This window comes from Rana temporaria, chromosome 13 (assembly GCF_905171775.1).
Source record: "Rana temporaria chromosome 13, aRanTem1.1, whole genome shotgun sequence".
Classification (NCBI taxonomy): domain Eukaryota; kingdom Metazoa; phylum Chordata; class Amphibia; order Anura; family Ranidae; genus Rana; species Rana temporaria.
The window spans coordinates 98,433,770-98,458,765 of record NC_053501.1 but is presented as its reverse complement, the minus strand read 5'-3'; the positions used below and the strand labels follow the sequence as shown (position 1 = coordinate 98,458,765).

The window sequence follows — 24,996 nt, the reverse complement described above, 5'->3', positions numbered from 1 at the left end:
CTCCGGGAGCAATAACAACATCTCTTCTCGAGAAACCCGGCCGTGTGTACACTTTCGGCCGAGGAAACCGACGAGGATCTCGTCGGGCCAAAAAGAGAACATGCTCTCCATTTCCTCGTTAGTCTACGGGGAAACTTGGCTCGCCGAGATCCTCGGCGGCTTCACAAGGAACTTGACGAGCAAAACGATGTGTTCTGCCCGTCGAGTTCCTCGGACGTGTGTACGGGGCCTCAAAGTTAGAGCTTGCCAATATATGATTCGGGGACAATTGGGGAGAACAGCACCCAACACCCTATCCTTTATAAGGACATCCCAATGCTCCTAAACTGAACATAATCTAGAACGATTTTAAATTCATGTTTTTTTTCTTCCTAACGTTGGAGTCAGAGACCAATAATTGTCTATTATGATTACCTATCTTTTCCCTATCAATGTTAAACTGCTCTTTTTGATAACCCTTTTGAAAAAATCTATTAGGAAGAACTTGTGTGACTGATTCTGATAATCCAAAGCACAATTTTTACTCCCTGGCAAAGTTGCACAGCCATGAATTATGATCACAGCTATCAATTGGGATGTAATTATTCCTATCTGTTGGTTTGAAGTAGGGATGAGTCGAACCCCCCCCCCCCATTCGGTTCACACCAGAACCTGCGAACAGACCAAAAGTTTGTGTGAACATTAGAACCCTGTTAAAGTCTATGGGACTCGAACATTTGAAATCTAAAGTACTAATTGTAAAGGCTAATATGCAAGTTATTGTCCTAAAAAGTGTTTGGGGACCCGGGTCCTGCCCCAGGAGACATGTATCAATGCAAAAAAAAAAAAGGAGCAGTGATTTAATGATGCCTAAAGTGAAACAATAAAAGTGAAATATTCCTTTAAATTTCGTACCTAGGGTGTGTGTATAGTATGCCTGTGAAGTAGCGCTTGTTTCTCGTGCTTACAACTGTCCCTGCACAAAATGTCATTTCTGAAGGAAAAAAGTAATTTAAAATCAATTGTCGGCTCCCGGCAATATAGAGAAAAGTCATTCATAAAAAAAAAAAATGTGTGGAGGTCCCCCAAATTCAATTACCAGGCCCTTCAGGTCTGGCATGAATATAAAGTGGAACCCCGCGTCAAAAAAAAAATGAAGTGGGGTTCCCCCCAAATATCCATTACAGACCCTTCAGGTCTGGTATGGATTTTAAGGGGAACTCCACCCCCCAAAAAAAAAAATGGTGCGTAGTTCCCCCCCAAAATTCACACCAGACCCTTTATCTGAGCACGCAACCTGGCAGGCTCAGGAAAAGAGGGGGGGGTTGAGAGCGCCCCACCTCCTGAACCGTACCAGGCCACATGCCCTCAACATTGGGAGGATGCTTTGGGGGTCTGTGACCCCTCAAAGTACCATGTCCCCACGTTGATGGGGACAAGGGCCTCATCCCCACAGCCCTTGCCCGGAATCTGGAAGACCCCTTTAACAAAGGGGACCCCCAGATCCCCATCCCCTCCTAGGTGAATTGGTAATGGGGTACATTGTACCTCTATCAATTCACAAAGAAAGTGTAACAATGTTGGAAAAGTCCTTTATTAAAAAAAAAATTCCAGCAGTGGTAACCACTCTCGGTCTCCGCTTCAACGCTGTTGGTATCCTGCGATGGGTGATCTCCTCTCCGGGGTCCAGCGATGAGAAGATCTCCTCTTCATCCAGGTCCAGGATCCAGCGATGAGATGTCCATCCAGCGCAGCGCATCACCTGTCTCCACCGGAGACAGCCCGGGAATGACGCAGCTTCAGCCAGTGACAGCTCTTATGTAGGTGAGGGCTGGGTCACCCGTCACGTGACCCTGTCCCCCTCTGACGCAAGGGAAAGCCCAGGCTTTCCCAATGACGTGACGGGTGACCCCCGCCCCCTCTTATGTAACGGCAAACCTGTGTTACTATGTCCCCTGGGGCAGGACCCGGGTCCCCAAACACTTTTTATGACAATAACTTGCAAAGTAGCCTTTAAAATTTGCATTTTAGATTTCTCCCATAGACTTTTACAGGGTGTTCCGCAGCTTTTCGAATTTGCTGCGAACACCCCAAATTGTTCGCTGTTCGCCAAACAGGTGAACAGGCAATGTTCGAGTCGAACATGAGTTTGACTCAAACTCAAAGCTCATCCCTAGTTTGAAGCAATTACGTGTTTTCTTCAAACCAACAGATAGAAATGGTTATATCCCACTTTATAGCTGTCATCATAATTCATGGCTGTACAACATTCCTAGGGGTCAATTTTTTCACCTGAAGAAGTAGGTTAACATTGATAGGGAAAAGATAGGTAATCTTGATAGACAATTATTAGTCTCTGTTTCCAACGTTAGAAAAAAAAAAAAACATGAATTCCAAATCGTTCTTGATTATAATGTTCAGTTTAGGCAATTTGAGAAAAAAAATTAAAACATTGGGATGTTCTTAGAAAGGATAGGGTGTTGGGTGCTGTTCTCCCCAATTGTCCCCAATTCATTTATAGGCAAGCTCCAAATTTGAGAGATGTTTTTGCTCCCGGAGTGATTGATCCACCTATCATTAGGGAAAATAGTATTTTTTCATTTCTTTCTGGTTTCTATGCTTATGGAAGGTGTCCAGCATGTAAGCAATACAAATATAATATTAACTGCTTGCCGACCAGCCGCCACAGTTCTATTGGCAGCAGGTCGGCTCTGCTAGGCGAGAGCACGTAGCTATACGTCACCTCGCTCAGCAGCCAATAGGGGCGTGCGTGCGCCCCCCGCTCGCCCCGTCTCCTGTGCGCGTGCCCGAGCGGCCGTGATCGCTACCGGGCACCCGCGATCGCTCGTTACAGAGCGAGGACCAGGAGCTGTGTGTGTAAACAATGTATGAACAGCGATCAGTCATTTCCCCTAGTGAGTCCCACCCCCCTACAGTTAGAACACACCGAGGGAACATACTTAAAGAGTCACTAAAGGAAAAATTTTTATTGGTTTAAAATATAGTCTTCACACATATGTGAACGAAAAACGTCATAATTATTGTTTAAAATCTTGCTGTACCTGTTTAAAAGGACATTCATTGTATCTTCTGTCCGTCCTGAGTTTTCTTTCTCCTGACATGCTGGTTTTGCGGTGCGCGTTCTTGTTCTAAACATCACCGCCTAATGGGAACTACAGTTCCCATTAGGCTTAGCGGTTCGCGCATGTGCAGAAGCGATTTTTTAGTTTCCAAGTGTGGATGAGAACGAGCAAAGTTCTCATGCACACTTTAGCAGCACTCCGCCCAAACCACCCCCAGTATACACCCCTTCCCGCCCCTCTGCCTATACACATTCGATTCTCCTCCCTCCTCCCACACATATTCCCGCCCCTCTGCCTATACACATTCGATTCTCCTCTCTCCTCCCACACATATTCCCGCCTCCTCCAGCCCACTAACCTTCCTCCAAGTTTACAGAATGGTGTCTGTGTTACATGCAGGTGATCCAGCTCTTTTATGTGCTGCATAACAATACCAGTCTGCCTGTCATTACCCACAAACAATACCAGTCTGCCTGGCTGTCATTACCCACAAACAATACCAGTCTGCCTGTCATTACCCACAAACAATACCAGTCTGCCTGGCTGTCATTACCCACAAACAATACCAGTCTGCCTGGCTGTCATTACCCACAAACAATACCAGTCTGCCTGGCTGTCATTACCCACAAACAATACCAGTCTGCCTGGCTGTCATTACCCACAAACAATACCAGTCTGCCTGGCTGTCATTACCCACAAACAATACCAGTCTGCCTGGCTGTCACTACGAACAATACCAATCTGCCTGGCAGTGGCGGAACTACCGCCATAGCGACCCACGCGGGCGCTATGGGGCCCGCAGCCGAGTGGGGCCCGGTGAGCAGGGCAAGGCAATGAGCGAGCGGTTTTTTTTTTTATTTTTTTTTTCTCGCCGCCGCCGAGTGTCTAGTGCGGGTATCGGCAACCCGCGGCCTGCATACGGCTCTTTTGTAAATTTGCTGCGGCTTCGGGCCGCGGGGGATTTAAAAAAGAGCGCGCCGCCGCCGCGCTGTGATACATGTCCCGCCCTCCTCCTCCTAGAGAAGACAAGCTCGTGTGATAGAGCCAGTGCGCTGTCTGTCACACTAGCTGGTCTAGAGGAGGAGGGCGGGACATGTATCAGCGCGCCAGAACCCAGTGGGGGAGCATCGTGACTGATGACCGCCGTAAGCGTGAGTCACAGCACAGGCTGAATGAGGGGGGACCTGATGTTTTGATGATGGATGGGGGGGGGGGGGTGTCTGGCTTGCGATGGTGCAGAGGAACCTGCTATTTTTTTAATGATTGGGGGGGGGGGGGGGTGTCTGGCTTGCGATGGTGCAGAGGAAGTTGCTATTTTTTTAATGATTGGGGGGGGGGGGGGGGTGTCTGGCTTGCGATGGTGCAGAGGAACCTGCTATTTTTTAATGATTGGGGGGGGGGGGTGTCTGGCTTGCGATGGTGCAGAGGAAGTTGCTATTTTTTTAATGATTGGGGGGGGGGGGGGGTGTCTGGCTTGCGATGGTGCAGAGGAACCTGCTATTTTTTTAATGATTGGGGGGGGGGGGGGTGTCTGGCTTGCGATGGTGCAGAGGAAGTTGCTATTTTTTTAATGATTGGGGGGGGGGGGGTGTCTGGCTTGCGATGGTGCAGAGGAAGTTGCTATTTTTTTAATGATTGGGGGGGGGGGTGTCTGGCTTGCGATGGTGCAGAGGAAGTTGCTATTTTTTTAATGATTGGGGGGGGGGGGTGTCTGGCTTGCAATGGTGAGGGGACCTGCTATTTTTTTAATGATTGGGGGGGGGGGTGTCTGGCTTGCAATGGTGAGGGGACCTGCTATTTTTTTAAAGCGGTGGTTCCCCCTAAAACACATTTCTAACAATAGATTCGTAAGACCCGTTACACTGCGGGTAGGCTGGCTTTTTTTTTTTTTAAGTACATACCGAGATCTCGGCGTCTCGTCCCTTGGCGGTGGGCGTTCCTATTTGATTGACGTTCCTCGGACGGGCGCATACGTGACGTCACGACTTTCCGAAAGAAGCCGAACGTCGCTGCGCAGGTGCCGTATAGAGCCGACTCTATACGGCGCCTGCGCAATGACGTTCGGCTTCTGTCGGAAAGTCGTGACGTCACGTATGCGCCCGTCCGAGGAACGTCAATCAAATAGGAACGCCCACCGCCAAGGGACGAGACGCCGAGATCTCGGTATGTACGAAAAAAAAAAAAAAAAAAGCCAGCCTACCCGCAGTGTAACGGGTCTTACGAATCTATTGTTAGAAATGTGTTTTAGGGGGAACCACCGCTTTAATGATTGGGGGGGGGGTGTCTGGCTTGCAATGGTGAGGGGACCTGCTATTTTTTTAATGATTGGGGGGGGGGTGTCTGGCTTGCGATGGTGCAGAGGAACCTGCTATTTTTTTAATGATTGGGGGGGGGGGTGTCTGGCTTGCGATGGTGCGGAGGAACCTGCTATTTTTTTAATGATTGGGGGGGGGGGGTCTGGCTTGCGATGGTGCAGAGGAACCTGCTATTTTTTTAATGATTGGGGGGGGGGGGTGTCTGGCTTGCAATGGTGAGGGGACCTGCTATTTTTTTTAATGATGATGGTGGGGGGGGGGGCTGATGACGGTGAGGGGGATGAGGATTTTGTAATGGTGGGGGGGGGGGGGGGCTGATGGTGATGTAATTGATGATGGTGGGGGGGGGGGGCTGATGGTGATGTAATTAATGATGATGATGATGGTGGGGGGGGGCTGATGGTGATGTAATTGATGATGATGGTGGGGGGGGGGCTGATGGTGATGTAATTAATGATGATGATGATGGTGGGGGGGGGCTGATGGTGATGTAATTAATAATGATGATGGTGGGGGGGGGCTGATGGTGATGTAATTAATGATGATGATGATGGTGGGGGGGGGGCTGATGGTGATGTAATTAATAATGATGATGATGATGGTGGGGGGGGGGGGCTGATGGTGATGTAATTGATGATGATGATGGTGGGGGGGGGCTGATGGTGATGTAATTAATGATGGTGGGGGGGGCTGATGGTGATGTAATTAATGATGGTGGGGGGGGGGCTGATGGTGATGTAATTAATGATGGTGGGGGGGGGCTGATGGTGATGTAATTAATGATGGTGGGGGGGGCTGATGGTGATGTAATTAATGATGGTGGGGAATCCCCACCATCATTAATTACATCACCATCAGCCCCCCCCACCATCATCATCATTAATTACATCACCATACGCCCCGCACCATTACAAAATCATCATCCCCAGGATGATGATTTTGTAATGGTGCGGGGTGTATGGTGATGTAATTAATAATGATGATGATGATGATGATGGTGGGGGGGGGGGCTGATGATGATGATGGTGGGGGGGGGGGGGCTGATGGTGATGTAATTAATGATGGTGATGGTGGGGCTGATGATTTTGTAATGATGATGGTGGGGGGGGGGGGGCTGATTTTGATGTAATTAATGATGGTGGGGATGATGATTTTGTGATGATGAAGGTGGGGGGGCGTATGGTGATGTAATTGATGATGATGATGATGAAGGTGGGGGAGGGGGGCTGATGGTGATGTAATTAATGATGGTGGGGCTGATGATTTTGTAATGATGATTGTGGGGGGGCTGATGATGAGGTGGATGATGATTTTGTAATGATGGTGATGGTGGGGCTGATGATTTTGTAATGATGATTGTGGGGGGGCTGATGATGAGGGGGATGATGATTTTGTAATGATGGTGATGGTGGGGCTGATGATTTTGTAATGATGATTGTGGGGGGGCTGATGATGAGGGGGATGATGATTTTGTAATGATGGTGATGATGGAGGAGCCAAGTGTGACAGGCACCCCCCATGCTTGATGAAAAGTGTGACCGGCCACTCGGCCAGAACAGCTTGCTCCGCCTACCCTCCTCTGCGCGCCTTCATCCTTTTCGTCTTCCCCCAGCGGGTCGGTGAGTGACGTGGGGTGAAGTTTCTGGAGCCGGTCGGAGGACAGCCGCCCGGTGCCAGGTCAGAGGAGACTTTATTAAACCATCCGGGAACGGGGAACCCCAAAGCCAGGCAGCACTGCAGGCAGGCGGCAGCAGCACACACATACTGCAGCAGCAGGTGACTCGTGACTGAGGCGGCCAGCCAGGACCAGGTACCAGTACCTACATGTACACAGTACAAATGTCAGTGTCGCTCACAACTGAGAGAGCTAATTGCCTTATATACTACCACCCAGTAACTGCCACCAATGCCCAGCTCATTAAATTAATGAATGAAGCATATGCAGCAGCTAATTTAAATTCAAAGAGCAAAGAAGCTTTGCAAAGTGTGACCTACCCAGGCTTACTAGTAGGTGACCAAACTTTGCAAAGCTTCTTTGCTCATTGAATTTCAATTAGCTGCATATGCTTCATTAATTTAATGATCTGGGCATTGGTGGCAGTTACTGGGTCTGATGTAGAAGATAATCGGTATCATGTATATCAATCATCATGTGTATGTATGTTGTATCACCCGACCCACTTGCCATTATGCCATAACATGTTCTTAACTAGTTTCCGACCGCCCACCGTCGTTATATGTCGGCACTTTAAAGATGGTTATCTCGGTAACGGCAGCAGCTGCTGCCACAACCGAGATATCCATCTCTTCAGTGGGCGGTCCTGTCAACCGTTATCGGTGGCGGGAGAGGGCCTCCCGCAGCTCTCCCGCACCCTCCGCCGCTTACCGGAGCCGTCGGTAGCGGCCGAGGCAATCGGGTCTGCTCGGCTGCTGACTGGGGATGACACTGAGGGAAAAATGTCCTTCACCCATCCCCATAGCTCTGCTGGACGGAAGTGAAGTCAAAACGTCAGTCCCGCCCAGTGTCTTAAAGAAACATTTATTTATTTTTGTCATTTGAAAAAAAATTTTTTTTGCATTTAAGCCCAAATATGAGATCTGAGGTCTTTTTGACCCCAGATCTCATATTTAAGAGGACCTGTCATGCTTTTTTCTATTACAAGGGTTTACATTCCTTGTAATAGGAATAAAAGTGATCAATTTTTATTTTTATTTTTTATTTCAGTGTTAAAAATTGTAAAATAAATATGAAAACAAATTTTTTTTTTTTTTTTTAAAGCACCCTGTCCCGATGAGCTCGCGCACAGAACCGAACGCATACGCGAGTAGCGTCCGCGTATGAAAATGGTGTTCAAACCACACAAGTGAGGTATCGCCACGATCGTTAGAGCGAGAGCAATAATTCTCGCCCTAGACCTACTCTGTAACTCAAAAAATGCAACCTGTAGAATTTTTTAAACGTTGCCTATCGAGATTTTTAAGGGTAAAAGCCATGCCACAAGCGGGCGCAATTTTTAAGCGTGACATGTTGGGTATCATTTTACTCGGCGTAACATTATCTTTCACAATATGTAAAAAAATTGGGCCAAATTTATTGTTGTCTTATTTTTTAATTTAAAAAAGTACATTTTTTTTCCAAAACAGTGCGCTTGTAAGACCGCTGCGTAAATACGGTGTGACAAAAAGTATTGCAATGACTGCCATTTTATTCTCTAGGGTGTTAGTGCGCACTATAGGGCGATAAATACGGTATATACCATTACATGCAGCATACTTTCGTCAGCTACAGTATGCTGTGTTTTTTTTTTTTTTCGCTGTACATACCGTTATATAGTTCTTTTTCTTTTCTCACTCTAAGTAAGTTAAAGGATCACTAAAGGAATTTTTTTTTAGCTAAATAGCTTCCTTTACCTTACTGCAGTACTGGTTTCATGTCCTCATTGTTGGTTTTTGCTTTGAAGTTGCTGTAATTCTGCTGTGATCTCCACACTTCCTGCTTGTCTGGCTCCTTATGAAAAATCTCATGGCAGCTTTTCACTGTGGTCCAAGCTGTGTGTCTAAAACTCCTCAGAACCAATCAGATTCATTTTAAAAACAAAACACTGCCCACTGACGTCACGCGCGGGAGTGACGTCATCGCCGCTCCAGCCAATCACAGCGCTGGAGCGGAGATACCCGGAAGACACGCCGGAGCAAGATGACATCTCGCTCGGCATGGACCAGGAAAGTGTTCTTCACCTCGTTCCGGGGTAAGTATTTCATAATCAGCTAGTATGCGGTACATACTAGCTGATTATGCCTTTTGCCTTGCAGGTTTAAAAAAAAAAAAAGTTTATGCGGTTTACAACCGCTTTAAACTATAATGTTCGGAATATAACCTGTAGATTTTGCCAGTGTTTTTTTTTTTGTTAACTATGTAATTGAGAAGTAACGGTCTTTCCCCGTACTGTATTTTTCAGTTTCAACCATAATGTCCAGTTACCATCATCAAAGTGGCGCTCACAAGCGTAAAAAGAAAAGGGAAGACACCAGCAAAACTGAGAAACTTCCAAAAATCACACATTTTTTTAATGTGCCCAATGTTGGTCAGAGCTCTACAGCAGACCATAATGCAGAAAAAGTTGATGAGGCAAGCCCAGAAAGCCTTGGCCCCACAATTACTGACATGCCAGAACAGGAGCCATTGCCACTTTGCCCGTTTCCCCTGAATGAAAAAAGTACAAGCCAGGAGTTAGGTGGTGTTACTGAGGAAAACATTGAAAAAGATTGTCCTGAAAGTGAGCCATTTGCATCAGCTGATGTTCACTTAGCACAGCTATGTCACAACCAGTCAACTGACATTGCATCTACAAAATATGCCACAGACAGGGCAAACTTCCCAATTACAATTACGGATGCACATATGAAAAGATTTATTATCACAAATGGTCCTTGCAGACCTACAGGGCCCTTTCCTAGAGACAATGATGAGGAACAGAGGTGTTTTTCAGTAAGATATTATGAAAAAACAACAAAAACAGGACTTAAACTACCAATTACCTGGCTCTGTTATTCTCCTAAATTAAATGTTGCATACTGTGAACCATGCTGGTTATTTGGTGACCGTAAAAAACTAGGCTCTGAACCAGCATGGGCAAAGGGGATACAAAAATGGAAAGGCTTGTCAACAAAAATACAAGTTCATGAAACATCTCAAACTCATATAGATTCTTGCCTAATATATGATCAGTGGCGTAAAAAGGGAACAATTGATGAGGAAAACGAACAACAATTGAGAAAAGAAAAAAACTTTTGGAGAGATGTTTTAAATAGAATAGTGAATGTCACCTTGACTATGGCTATGAATAACATGGCCTTCCGTGGCCACAGAGAAAAAATAGGAGAAGTCAACAGTGGAAATTTCCTGGCAATTATTGAGCTGCTGGCTGAATATGATCCCATATTAAAGCAATTGCTACAGTTACCACAGGGCAAAATCAAATACCTTAGTCCAAAAATTCAAAATGAAGTAATAGACATTTTGTCAAAGCAAGTTCTGAATGACATTTTATCTGAAGTGCAAAACGCACAGTTTTACTCATTGATTATAGATACTACTCAGGATATCTCTAAATGTGATCAAATGAGCCAGGTGCTCCGATATGTTTCTATTGAAAGAGATCCAAATGCGAGAGTAAAACAAATTAACATACATGAGGCATTTCTTGGATTTAACACTATTCATGACCAAAGTGCTGCAGGTATAGAAAAAGAAATACTTGCATTTATCGATGATAAAGGAATTTCGCTGGATAAGTGCCGTGGTCAGGGCTATGATGGTGCTGCCACAATGAGTGGAATCTATTCTGGTGTGCAGACTCGAATTTTGCAGAGAGAGGAAAATGCACTTTATGTTCACTGTGCAGCACACAATCTTAATTTGGTCCTCCAAGATGCCGTGGCAGAGATTACGGAGGTCTCAAACTTCATGGGTGTGGTTCAACATTTATACACATTTTTTGGGGACAGTGGAAAGCGGTGGGAGATCCTGTCTTCATTTACCAGTGAATCCTCTGTTACACTGAAGAAATTGTGTCCCACACGCTGGTCATCTCGCTATGAGTCACTGCTTGCCTTGCGTTTTCGTTATGTAGATGTACTTAAAGCGCTATCAAAAATAAGCCTTGTAGCTACCAAAAAAAATGAAAGAGAAGAGGCAATGGGGCTGAAAAAAAAATTAGAGTCCTTCCAATTTATTTTTCTAATAGTACTTCAAACTAAAATATTCACAAGCATAAATTCTCTGTCTAAACTCCTCCAGTCAGAGAGCATGGACTTGTCCAAAGCTACTCATTTCATTAAGAAAGCCGTGGATGAGCTATCCAATTTCAGAAGCAATTTTGGGGAAGCCAGAAATAATGCAGTATTGCTTGCACAAAAATGGAATATTACACCCAGATTTGAAGCAAAACGAATTCGCACTGTCAGAAAGCATTTTGATGAATTGTGTGTTGATGAGAGGTTAGAGGACCTTGAAGAACGTTTCAAAATCAACATTTTCTATGGGTGTTTAGACATAATAGTAAGCCAGTTGTCAAACAGGTTCCAGGGACTTAATAAGGTTGTTCAACGGTTTGAAATAATTCAACCTGCAGTTCTAGCATCAGCATTGGATGATGATTTGTTTAAAGCTGCATCAAATCTGCAACAGAAGTATGAAAAAGACCTCTCATCAACTTTCCCTGGTCAGCTTCTAAGTTTTAGATCAGCACTTAAAGAGGACATTCAGAAATTGTCCTCTGTGAAGGATCTTGCACATTTGCTCTTAGTTGAGAATAGTGCTCTTTCTTCAAATCTGCCAGATGTGTGCATAGCGTTGCTTTTATTCCTAACACTACCTGTGACTGTGGCCTCAGCAGAAAGATCCTTCTCAAAACTAAAACTAATAAAGAGTTATCTCAGAAGCACTATGTCTGAGCAAAGGCTTTCTGGGCTTGCTATCCTAAGCATTGAAAATGCTAGAGCAAAACGGCTGGACCTAAACAGCATTGTGGACACTTTTGCAGAATTGAAGGCACGCAGACGTGTTTTCTAAGATGTGGTGTTTTGTGAGTATGCAAGTTGGAAGAGTTTTAAAAGTTCATGCTTGGTTTTGTTGCCATAGCCTTTCTTATTTTGGTTAAACCATGGGGTCTATTTATAACGTATTCGCAGAGCCATTCACCCTCTGAAAATTTCAAAACATTTCTTCTTTGCCACTGCAATGTAATATTGTATTTTGACTACTAGATGGAGCTGAGCATAGGAAATATGCTATAAATAGAACCCTTTGGTTACAGTTTGGCGAAACCATAAAGTGGAACTTTAGGAAAATATTTGAATAAATACATGTTAGAATTGGCAGCTTATGTTTGAATGAGCAGACATAGAAGGGGGAAAGGTACAATGGTGCAAACCTGACTGACTTTCTAAGATGGCTTTAAAGTGTGAAACAAAAAACTGGCTGAACTGAATTATAAGTATTTGGCAAATATTTTGTCTGAATGCTTATATGTGTGTCAGCTATTTACTTTGTTGTGTTGGCTAGAGTTCCACTTTACTGGTTTAACTAGCCTCAGTCGTTGAATTGGCTGGTTAACCAATACATTTCTTTTTACATACCTGTCCACAGCTGCCCATGTGCCCTGTTTGAGCATTGCAAATCGGGCAGAATTTCATCCTATGTGAATCATTTTTTTTTTTATCCAGTCAAAATTACTTTTCTGCATACACTCTTTTGTACAGTGTGTGTAGACCTTGCCCATTTACCCATCTAAATCTTCCTGTCTGATGACAAATTACACCTTTCTAGTCAATTAAATCAGAGGATGGCAGGTTTTTGGCTTCTGCACTGCCTGTTTGGCTGGAAAACAGCTTTGGAGAGAAATGGATAAAATGAAATAAAAGAAATGTAGTAAGATATTGTTAATTTATCATCTTATCTACATATTTTAGATCAAGATTCACTCTTTTTCAGGTTAACTTTTTCTAATGTTCTGTTGCCTTACATTTGGCTTGTTTTTGGCTGTTGGATGTTGAAACCATGGCTTCTTTTCCTTTGGTTATTTTTAAAGACATGTTGAAAATATGCACGTTAAGCATCAAGGTCTAAATCAAGTAGGTGTAAACTCAAAAATGAAGATTTTAATGCCAAGTTAAAGTGCATAGATTAGAATGTAAGACCTAATTTATTCCTTCCCTTACAAGGTTGTCATCTTGTTAATCTTCCTCTTAAACCGCCGCAGTTTGCCCTTTACAAATCGTGAGTATAAAAGAGTAAAAGTAGTGCACACAATACTTTGAATTTTGCATTTTATTTATTATATGGTTATTTAAATTTTTGTTTTGCTGTTCAAAATTAATATAAGCTTTTGCTTGGGTACTGTGCCACGTGAGTGTAGTAATGTGTTGTTCAATGGCATTAGTTCATTTTTTTTTTTTTGGAGGGGGGGCCCCATACAACATTTTGCTATGGGGCCCTGTGATTTCTAGTTACGCCCCTGCTGCCTGGCTGTCACTACTAACAATACCAGTCTGCCTGGCTGTCATTACCAAAAATATCAGTCTGCCTGGCTGTCACTGCGAACAATACCAATCTGCCTGGCTGTCATTACCAACAATACCAGTCTGCCTGGCTGTCACTACTAACAATACCAGTCTGCCTGGCTGTCATTACCAACAATACCAGTCTGCCTGGCTGTCACTGCTAACAATACCAGTCTGCCTGGCTGTCATTACCAACAATACCAGTCTGCCTGGCTGTCACTGCTAACAATACCAGTCTGCCTGGCTGTCACTGCTAACAATACCAGTCTGCCTGGCTGTCATTACCAAAAATACCAGTCTGCCTGGCTGTCACTGCGAACAATACCAATCTGCCTGGCTGTCATTACCAACAATACCAGTCTGCCTGGCTGTCACTGCGAACAATACCAATCTGCCTGGCTGTCATTACCAAAAATACCAGTCTGCCTGGCTGTCACTGCGAACAATACCAATCTGCCTGGCTGTCATTACCAAAAATACCAGTCTGCCTGGCTGTCACTACTAACAATACCAATCTGCCTGGCTGTCATTACCAACAATACCAGTCTGCCTGGCTGTCACTACCAAGTCCGCAGTCCCTGTCCTCCACCTCCAGTACCATGTCCGCAGTCTCTGTCCTCCACCTCCAGTACCATGTCCGCAGTCTCTGTCCTCCACCTCCAGTACCATGTCCGCTGTCCCTGTCCTCCACCTCCTGTACCATGTCCGCAGTCTCTGTCCTCCACCTCCAGTACCATGTCCGCAGTCTCTGTCCTCCACCTCCTGTACCATGTCCGCAGTCTCTGTCCTCCACCTCCAGTACCATGTCCGCAGTCTCTGTCCTCCACCTCCTGTACCATGTCCGCAGTCTCTGTCCTCCACCTCCAGTACCATGTCCGCTGTCTCTGTCCTCCACCTCCAGTACCATGTCCGCTGTCTCTGTCCTCCACCTCCAGTACCATGTCCGCAGTCTCTGTCCTCCACCTCCTGTACCATGTCCGCAGTCTCTGTCCTCCACCTCCAGTACCATGTCCGCTGTCTCTGTCCTCCACCTCCAGTACCATGTCCGCTGTCTCTGTCCTCCACCTCCAGTACCATGTCCGCAGTCTCTGTCCTCCACCTCCTGTACCATGTCCGCAGTCTCTGTCCTCCACCTCCAGTACCAAGTCCGCAGTCTCTGTCCTCCACCTCCTGTACCATGTCCGCAGTCTCTGTCCTCCACCTCCAGTACCATGTCCGCAGTCTCTGTCCTCCACCTCCAGTACCATGTCCGCTGTCCCTGTCCTCCACCTCCTGTACCATGTCCGCAGTCTCTGTCCTCCACCTCCAGTACCATGTCCGCAGTCTCTGTCCTCCACCTCCTGTACCATGTCCGCAGTCTCTGTCCTCCACCTCCAGTACCATGTCCGCAGTCTCTGTCCTCCACCTCCTGTACCATGTCCGCAGTCTCTGTCCTCCACCTCCAGTACCATGTCCGCTGTCTCTGTCCTCCACCTCCAGTACCATGTCCGCTGTCTCTGTCCTCCACCTCCAGTACCATGTCCGCAGTCTCTGTCCTCCACCTCCTGTACCATGTCCGCAGTCTCTGTCCTCCACCTCCAGTACCATGTCCGCTGTCTCTGTCCTCCACCTCCAGTACCATGTCCGCTGTCTCTGTCCTCCACCTCCTGTATCATGTCCGCTGTCTCTGTCCTCCACCTCCTGTACCTTGTCCGCTGTCCCTGTCCTCCACCTCCAGTACCATGTCCGCTGTCCCTGTCCTCCACCTCCTGTACCAAGTCCGCTGTCTCTGGATGTAGGTCAGACTGATAAGAGCGAAAGTGATTTGATGAATGGATGTATATAGGACAGTCTGATCCGTTCATCAAATCCCTTTCGCTGTTATCAGACTGTCCTAATATCCATCCATCCATTCATCAAATCCCTTTCACACGTATTAAACTGTCCTCTATTTATCCATCCATTCATCAAATCCCTTTTGCTCTTATTGGTCTGAACTACATCCATCCATTCATCAAATCCCTTTCGTACGTATCAGTCTCCTCTATCCATCCATCCATTCATCAAATTCCTCTCACAGCTCAGTCTGACCTACATCCACACGTGCGATAGAGATTTGATGAACGGATGGATGGACGTAGGTCAGACTGAATTGAGAGAGTGATTTGATGAATGGATAGATGTAGGTCAGACTGATAAAAGCGAAAGGGATTTGATGAATGGATGGATATAGGACAGTCTTATGCGTGCGAAAGAGATTTGATGAATGGATGGATGGATATAGGACAGTTTATTACATGTGAAAGGGATTTGATGAATGGATGGATGAATGTAGAACAAACTCATAACAGCCAAAGTTATTTGATGAATGGATGGATAAATAGAGGAGAGTTTAATACGCGCTAAAGGGATTTGATGAATGGATGGATGTAGGTCAGAATGATTAGAGCTAAAGGGATTTGATGAATGGATGGATGGATAGAGGACAGTCTGATACGTGCAAAAGTGATTTGATGCACGGATCAGACTGTCCTATATCCATCCATCCATTCATCAAATCACTTTCGCACATGTGGATGTAGGTCATATTGAGGTGAGAGAGGGATGGGATGAACGGATGGATGGATGGAGGTCATATTGAGGTGAGAGAGGGATGGGATGAACGGATGGATGGATGGAGGTCATATTGAGGTGAGAGAGGGATGGGATGAACGGATGGATGGATCTAGGTCATATTGAGGTGAGAGAGGGATGGGATGAACGGATGGATGGATCTAGGTCATATTGAGGTGAGAGAGGGATGGGATGAACGGACGGATGGATGGATCTAGGTCATATTGAGGTGAGAGAGGGATGGGATGAACGGATGGATGGATCTAGGTCATATTGAGGTGAGAGAGGGATGGGATGAACGGATGGATGGATGGATCTAGGTCATATTGAGGTGAGAGAGGGATGGGATGAACGGATGGATGGAGGTCATATTGAGGTGAGAGAGGGATGGGATGAACGGATGGATGGATGGAGGTCATATTGAGGTGAGAGAGGGATGGGATGAACGGATGGATGGATGGATCTAGGTCATATTGAGGTGAGAGAGGGATGGGATGAATGGATGGATGGATGGAGGTCATATTGAGGTGAGAGAGGGATGGGATGAACGGATGGATGGATGGATGTAGGTCATATTGAGGTGAGAGAGGGATGGGATGAAGGGATGGATGGATGGATGGAGGTCATATTGAGGTGAGAGAGGGATGGGATGAACGGATGGATGGATCTAGGTCATATTGAGGTGAGAGAGGGATGGGATGAACGGATGGATGGATGGAGGTCATATTGAGGTGAGAGAGGGATGGGATGAACGGATGGATGGATCTAGGTCATATTGAGGTGAGAGAGGGATGGGATGAACGGATGGATGGATCTAGGTCATATTGAGGTGAGAGAGGGATGGGATGAACGGATGGATGGAGGTCATATTGAGGTGAGAGAGGGATGGGATGAACGGATGGATGGATGGAGGTCATATTGAGGTGAGAGAGGGATGGGATGAACGGATGGATGGATGGATCTAGGTCATATTGAGGTGAGAGAGGGATGGGATGGATGGATGGATGGAGGTCATATTGAGGTGAGAGAGGGATGGGATGAACGGATGGATGGATCTAGGTCATATTGAGGTGAGAGAGGGATGGGATGAACGGATGGATGGATCTAGGTCATATTGAGGTGAGAGAGGGATGGGATGAACGGATGGATGGATCTAGGTCATATTGAGGTGAGAGAGGGATGGGATGAACGGATGGATGGAGGTCATATTGAGGTGAGAGAGGGATGGGATGAACGGATGGATGGATGGAGGTCATATTGAGGTGAGAGAGGGATGGGATGAACGGATGGATGGATGGATCTAGGTCATATTGAGGTGAGAGAGGGATGGGATGGATGGATGGATGGAGGTCATATTGAGGTGAGAGAGGGATGGGATGAACGGATGGATGGATGGATCTAGGTCATATTGAGGTGAGAGAGGGATGGGATGAATGGATGGATGGATGGATCTAGGTCATATTGAGGTGAGAGAGGGATGGGATGAACGGATGGATGGAGGTCATATTGAGGTGAGAGAGGGATGGGATGAACGGATGGATGGATGGAGGTCATATTGAGGTGAGAGAGGGATGGGATGAACGGATGGATGGATCTAGGTCATATTGAGGTGAGAGAGGGATGGGATGAACGGATGGATGGATGGAGGTCATATTGAGGTGAGAGAGGGATGGGATGAACGGATGGATGGATGGATCTAGGTCATATTGAGGTGAGAGAGGGATGGGATGAATGGATGGATCTAGGTCATATTGAGGTGAGAGAGGGATGGGATGAACGGATGGATGGATGGAGGTCATATTGAGGTGAGAGAGGGATGGGATGAACGGATGGATGGATGGATCTAGGTCATATTGAGGTGAGAGAGGGATGGGATGAATGGATGGATGGATGGATCTAGGTCATATTGAGGTGAGAGAGGGATGGGATGAACGGATGGATGGATCTAGGTCATATTGAGGTGAGAGAGGGATGGGATGAACGGATGGATGGATGGATGTAGGTCATATTGAGGTGAGAGAGGGATGGGATGAACGGATGGATGGATGGATCTAGGTCATATTGAGGTGAGAGAGGGATGGGATGAACGGATGGATGGATGGATGTAGGTCATATTGAGGTGAGAGAGGGATGGGATGAACGGATGGATGGATGTAGGTCATATTGAGGTGAGAGAGGGATGGGATGAACGGATGGATGGATGGATGTAGGTCATATTGAGGTGAGAGAGGGATGGGATGAAGGGATGGATGGATGGATCTAGGTCATATTGAGGTGAGAGAGGGATGGGATGAACGGATGGATGGATCTAGGTCATATTGAGGTGAGAGAGGGATGGGATGAAGGGATGGATGGATGGATCTAGGTCATATTGAGGTGAGAGAGGGATGGGATGAACGGATGGAGGCACATACATTATTGCATAGGGAGAAAAACCAGCAACATAAATTTGATAATAAGTTTTATATTGCAATGATATTGTATCTGATGATGAAACCGAGTGAAAGATTTCCCATTTTTTTTTTGGCTTTTCTGCAACGTTTGTCCTCCCTCAGCAGCTGCTTGGAAAGTCAGTGTCTTTAGTGAAGTTTTCCTCTTAGCAAAGGGGGCGGGATCCAGGCAGGGCAGAGCCTGAAACGAATCTTTCAGATAGAGAGGAGGTGCTGGAGTGTTAGACACACCCACGATCTCACAGCTCCTTCTAGTCTACACAGACGTGCACAACGTTCTCACGCAGACCTGTAGTCTAAGCAGAGGGAGCGAGCACGTTACTGACCACACTGAGAACTCCTCGCTCAGTGATCATTTTCTTATCTACACAACCAGGAAGTGGAGAGAAATGACAAGACAGAACTCAGAATTCAGAGGAAAAACGAACAAGCAGGAAATGAAAACTGCACTGCAATGAGGTAAAGGAAGCTATATAGCTGATAAAAATTTTTCCTTTAGTGACCCTTTAACCCCATTCCCCGCCCCCTAGTGTTAACCCCTTCACTGCCAGTGGCATTTTTATAGTAATCCAATGCATTTTTATAGAAGGTTTGGTATACACTGCGCTGCTCAAAAGAAAATAGCTGCTAACACTGCTAAAAAAGAATAAATTAGCGAAAGCAAAAGTGTAGGATAAAGTGTAGCGCTTAAGTCATATGTGTCAATACGATCAACATATGAATGTGTAAATAATAATCACAAGTATATACAAATAAAATTATAACACACTGCATGTGAAAATAAATAATATATATGCATATAAAGTCCATGCAACAATATTCCACCAACTGGATGATGAAATGTTCAATACATGAAAATATCCAAGTGCAGCATAATACAGTCCATATGAATGGATTTCACCACGTGAAGATGAGTAAATGTGTGCATGGAAAGTCTTTCGTCTTTTAGTGAAAATAAACCACCACCACTAAAAATGGAGGCTTACCAGAAAAGGTGGACTTGTAGTGACATATGTCACAACAAATCTAAACAGGCTTATAAGTGCGGTTCTCAATCATGCAGATAGAAGATATGTAGATATACACTTCAAGTGGTCTGCTAGATGTTAATTCGACAGATGGGACAACATACGCTGGAAAGGGAAGTTCCTCAACGATATCGCTCCAAAAAAGATCGTTTAGCAAGATAAGATGGGAGAGAAAAGTGGCCACATAGCGTAATCCAATTTAGTTAAAAATAGAATTTATTAAAGCAGCAGGTACACTCACATGTAAGCTGTAGATATCACACATGTATACATAGGTGAGGCGGCAGTGGAGACGACCCAACGCGTTTCGTGTACTAACACTTCATCTGCATTTTTATAGCACTGATCGCTATAAAAATGCCAATGGTACCAAAAATGTGTCAAAAGTGTCCGAAGTGTCCGCCATAATGTCGCAGTACCAAAGTAAAAACGCTGATCGCCGCCATTACTAGAAAAAAAAAATATTAATAAAAATGCCATAAAACTACCCCCTATTTTGTAAACGCTATAACTTTTGCGCAAACCAATCAATAAACGCTTATTGCGATTTTTTTACGAAAAATATGTAGACGAATACGTATCGGCCTAAACTGAGGAAAAAATAGTTTTTTTATATATTTTTGGGGGATATTTATTATAGCAAAAAGTAAAAAATACATTTTTTTTTTTCAAAATTGTCGCTTTATTTTTGTTTATAGCACAAAAACTAAAAACCGCAGAGGTGATCAAATACCACCAAAAGAAAGCTCTATTTGTGTGAAAAAAAGGACGCCAATTTTGTTTGGGAGCCACGTCGCACGACCGCGCAATTGTCAGTTAAAGGTAAGCAGTGCCGAATAGCAAAAAGTGCTCTGGTCTTTGACCAGCAATATGGTCCAGGGGTTAAGTGTTTAAAAAACTAAGGATTTTTCCTCCACCTCCACTAATAGAAAATATCAGATAAAAAAATGTCATTACATGTAGTACACAGGGGGTTGTATACAGGGCTTTTTTTCTCAGAAAATAGGTGCAGGAACTCAACCACGACCCCCCAAAACCCCTTCACACACAAATCCCCCAAACCTCATCACATAGTGGGTTTATAATGTGGTCAAATTTCACCAACAGTTGGAGGATCTTAAGGGGCAATAAACATCAGGAGTGCATTACATATAGATCACATATTGGGGTGTGGGGGCTACACACAGAGTGCAGAGTTTGGGGGTGAACTACATAGAAAGTGCAGAGTTCAGCCTCCTTCCACAGCCGTCTACCCTTGCATCCCCCATTTACATCTCACTTTCACCCTTCTTCAGCTCTGTCCTCTCGATACAATCCCCCCATCTTCTCCCTCCCTCTTAAAAGCTCTACTATTGCCCACATGTCTTACTGTTCTTGCTGTATGAAGCTGAAGCACCCAACCAGCTATAGTACTTTTTGCACACTGTAGGAGGCTTCACCTCTCTCGCTTGCAGGGAGATCATCCAGTGGGGATGTCAGGAACTGCACTGTACCCCAAAAACCTGCACCCCTCTTGTCCACATCCTGCATTCAGTGGGAGGCACTCAGGAGATCAGATCTGTGGGAGCCGGTGAGAGACAAGGTGTCACTTTTATCAGGGTTGAGTTCACCTGCTGGTGGCACTGGGGTTCACTTTGCTGATGGCTGCAGTTCCATTGTTCACCAGCAGGTGTCTCCCAAAAGCCAGCATGTTCTGATCAGCCACACCTGGCTGCAGCTGCCAGGTGGATATTTAAGGCTGCTCCTCCCTTCCTCCAGGGCGTCACCATCCTGTCTGCTTGCCTCCTTGCTACCAGCTTGTGCCTGATAATTTTCCTGAACCTTCCAGTGTTCTGATCCGTCCTGCACCCCTCTGCTTTGTTCCTACCCTTGTACACAGTCGTGTCCCCTTCCTTGCATCCCTGTTGCTTTTGTCTCTTTTGTTGTAGATATTGTATATAGATAGCAGTTAGGTCCATTAGTTATTCTTGTTCTTGTTTGCTGGAGTGGTTTATATTTTCGCTGGTTGCTGTGTATGTTTATTGGTGTGTGTTCACGGTAAATTAATATCACTTTAATGATAAATACTTTGTTTGGTCTCAGTTCCCTTGTGTAGCTATACGTGCCTGGTCACGTTAGACACTGATCCTGACTACAGGAGTCGGACTTGTGTTTAAAAGTGATAGTTGTAGGCAGGGAGCAGAGGGCCTGAGCCAGAGGTGGTGGAACTGAGTTCCACCAAGTTCCAGCAGAAAAAAAGCCCTGGTCGTATATATGTTGGAGTGCAATTGTGAACCGCCTCTCAGCCAATCAGGTGCTCAAGTCTGTTACCTGTCACCTGATTGGCTGAAATGACATGCGCTGTGATTGGATGTCTATCAGGCGTCCAATCATACAGATGGCAGCAGAAAAGACAACAGCAAGGCACTGGCAGGGAAGGCACAAAAACCTGGCATAGAGGAAGTTCTGAGACAAGGCTTTTATAGGAAGTACATGGGGGGGGGAGCATAGGGTTCAAGGTTCAACAGCAATCAAGACACCAAGCAGAGTAGTCTAATGGATCAGATTTATCCAGCAGATCAGGCAGTGAACAGTCCAGCATCCCAAATGGCTCAGTGGGAAGAGTCAATACCAGACACAGACGAGGTCCCAGGTTCAAGCCCAGGTCCTGACAACAGGAGAAGACATTGAGGAGCATGGAGGACACCAGACACGCATCGCTGCCTGGGCACAGTGGTGGCAATTGATGGGTACTGTAGCTGTGTTTGATGGCACAGTGGCTGCAATTTATGTTTTTTTTTTAGTTTGTTTGCTCCCCCAAAAAAACTGATCACCAGTCTCCACTGGGCCAGAGGTGGGCCATGCAGCAGGATTGGGCTGCATCCAATAGCTAAGAAAGTGAAAGTGATCTAGAAGAGCTGGACAACACAGTCAGAGGGACTAGTAAAAGGAACAGTGGTGCTGCCAACAAGCAAGCCAGTTGACTCTGAATTTTTTTTTGTGTTTAAATTTCTGTGGAAGAAACCCCTGCATAGGCAACTAATATGCATGTAAATAAAAGTGGACTGACGTGCCCTAAAATACAGTTTTGGATTGGCTCAACTCATTGTAAACACGCCTACCACTTGAGTTTAATCTGCCCAATTCCACAATACATATATATATTATTTTCACTGCGTGTGATTGGGTGTTCTTTGCAAAACTGCATTTTCTCCACATTCACTAAGTTAATGAAACATTCCCTTACATGGAGAACAGCCTATGTGCCTTTAATAAATCAACCTCATAGTGTATATAACACAGTTGTTCACCTCTAATGAAAGGTGGCACTGATGGGCATTGATAGGTGGCACTGATGAGGCACTAATGGGCACTGTGCATTTATTAAAGGCACATAGACTGCCTTTAATAAATCCACCTCATATAGTGTATATAATACAGTTGTGCACCTCTAATGCTAATGTTACCATATCACATATTACACATCTTATTGACAACTATCATTGGATTTCTATATGACTTACCTGGAGCCGCTTCAGATACAGAAGTACAGTATAACACGCTAAAAAATACAGGTAAATATGCCGGGAAAGTCATTATATAAGATATCTGGTGCTCCAGCAGGTGCCAAAATGTTCTGGTCCGCTCACTAGTCTTCTCGTTATGTTTATATGAACGATACCCTTACGGTAATTATTTCACAATCTCTGTTAAAGAATGAAATGGGTGGGAGGTGCTCTTTTTCTTTTGTTGCTTACCTCCTGTAATACAAACAAAAACTCTGTACTTTGTATTCGGTCCTACTTTGTCTCGTATTCTTTAGTAAATCCAGAATTGCACAATGTAAACTTTGATTTCAGATTAACTGGTAACGCTTCCTTGTATGTTTTGGGAGCGCATTGCGACATATGCCAATCAACTTTCAATTTAAACAAGCAAATTACTCTTGAAAGTTTGCAATCTCACAGTGGAAATATGAAATTATGCGTAAATTAAACAATCAAATTATTTGTGTACACAAATGAGAGATAACTCTCTATATACAGGTGAAAGTCAAAAAGTGTGACTATCGTGCAAAAGTTAATTTATTTCACTAATGCAACTTAAAAGGCGAAACTAATATACGAGAGAGGCTCATTACATGCAAAGCAAGATAGTTCAAGCCGTGATTTGTCATAATTGTGATGATTATGGCTTACAGCTCATGAAAACCCCAAATCCACAATCTCCGAAAATTTGAATATTGTGAAGAGGTGCCATATTCTAGGCTCAAAGCGTCCCACTGTAATCAGATAATTAAGCCATAACACCTGCAAAGGGTTCCTGAGCCTTTACATGGTCTCTTAGTCTGGTTCAGTAGGAATCACAATCATAGGAAAGACTGCTGACCTGACAGTTGTGCAGAAAACCATAATTGACATCCTCCATAAGGAGGAAAAGCCTCAATAAGTAATTGCAAAAGAAGTTTGATGTTCCCAAAGTGCTGTATCATAGCACAATAATAGAAAGTTATGTGGAAGGGAAAAGTGTGGAAGAAAAAGGTGCACAAGCAGCAGGGATGACCGCAGCCTGGAGAGGATTGTCAGGAAAAGGCCATTCAAAAGTGTTGGACTTTCACAAGTAGTGGACTGAGGCTGGAGTCAGTGCATCAAGAGCCACCGCACACAGAGGGATCCTGGACATGGGTTTTAAATGTTGTATTCCTCTTGTCACGCCACTCCTGAACAATAAACAACGTCAGAAGCATCTTACCTGGGCTAAAGAAAAACACACCTGGTTTGTTGCTCAGTGGTCCAAAGTCCTCTTTTCTTTTTTTTTTCTTTTTTTATCACAATGTTTTTATTAAGACTTTCACATAAGGCATTACAAAACAAAACAAAACAAAAAGAAAAAAAAGAAAAAGATGTTGGGTGATACACACGAAATACACGATATACTCAATATGCACAATATACTTTGCACGCAATACAATACAAAGAAGTTAGCAAAGAACAGTACCGTGTTACAATATCATTAACACAATCTAATCATTTCTTGGGCCAGATAGACCAACATTTGTCAAATCGATAACATTGAGAATTGATTGCAATTAAACATTCGAACGTGTGGTTTCTATGGACTACTCTAACTATATCAGAGAGATTCAGAGTTATATTTGTTTTCCAAGTGCGTAGAATGGTCGCTCTTGCTTCTAGAAGGATGTGGCTGACAACCGGTCTATGCTCTATGGGAAACCGTTCTACGCCTAGATGGAGAATTGCCAATGCTGGAGAGGGTTGAGTCAAATTTCCCGTCAGAGAGGAAATAAAGGAGAAGACTTGGTTCCATAGACTCCGTATATTCGGACAGTGCCAAAACATGTGCATTGTGGTGATAGCGCTGGATAGTATGTTGCCAGTCTCAATGGTGTATAATGCCATCTATTGGCAATTTTTATCGTCATTTCCCAATGTCCAACACAATGGGAGGCTCTATGAATCTCTTTAAATGAGTCCTGCCACTGTAG

At 44.8% G+C, this 24,996-nt stretch overlaps 1 protein-coding gene across 6 annotated transcripts in view; it reads right to left on the bottom strand.

The window, feature by feature from the left end:
* The window catches only part of LOC120921125 (complement factor H-related protein 5-like), a 90,051-nt gene extending 66,848 nt beyond the window's left edge, over window positions 1-23,203 (bottom strand). For 3 of the 6 annotated variants that reach the window (XM_040333794.1, XM_040333796.1, XM_040333795.1), the window contains exon 1: window positions 23,015-23,199. In XM_040333794.1, coding sequence (XP_040189728.1) covers window positions 23,015-23,087 — 73 coding nt within the window. In that variant the 5' untranslated portion in view covers window positions 23,088-23,199. Of the gene's footprint in view, window positions 1-23,014 lie in introns of all 6 variants that reach the window. The other 3 variants (XM_040333799.1, XM_040333798.1, XM_040333797.1) reach the window with 3 other exon arrangements.
* Between the last annotated feature and the right edge of the window lie 1,793 nt (window positions 23,204-24,996).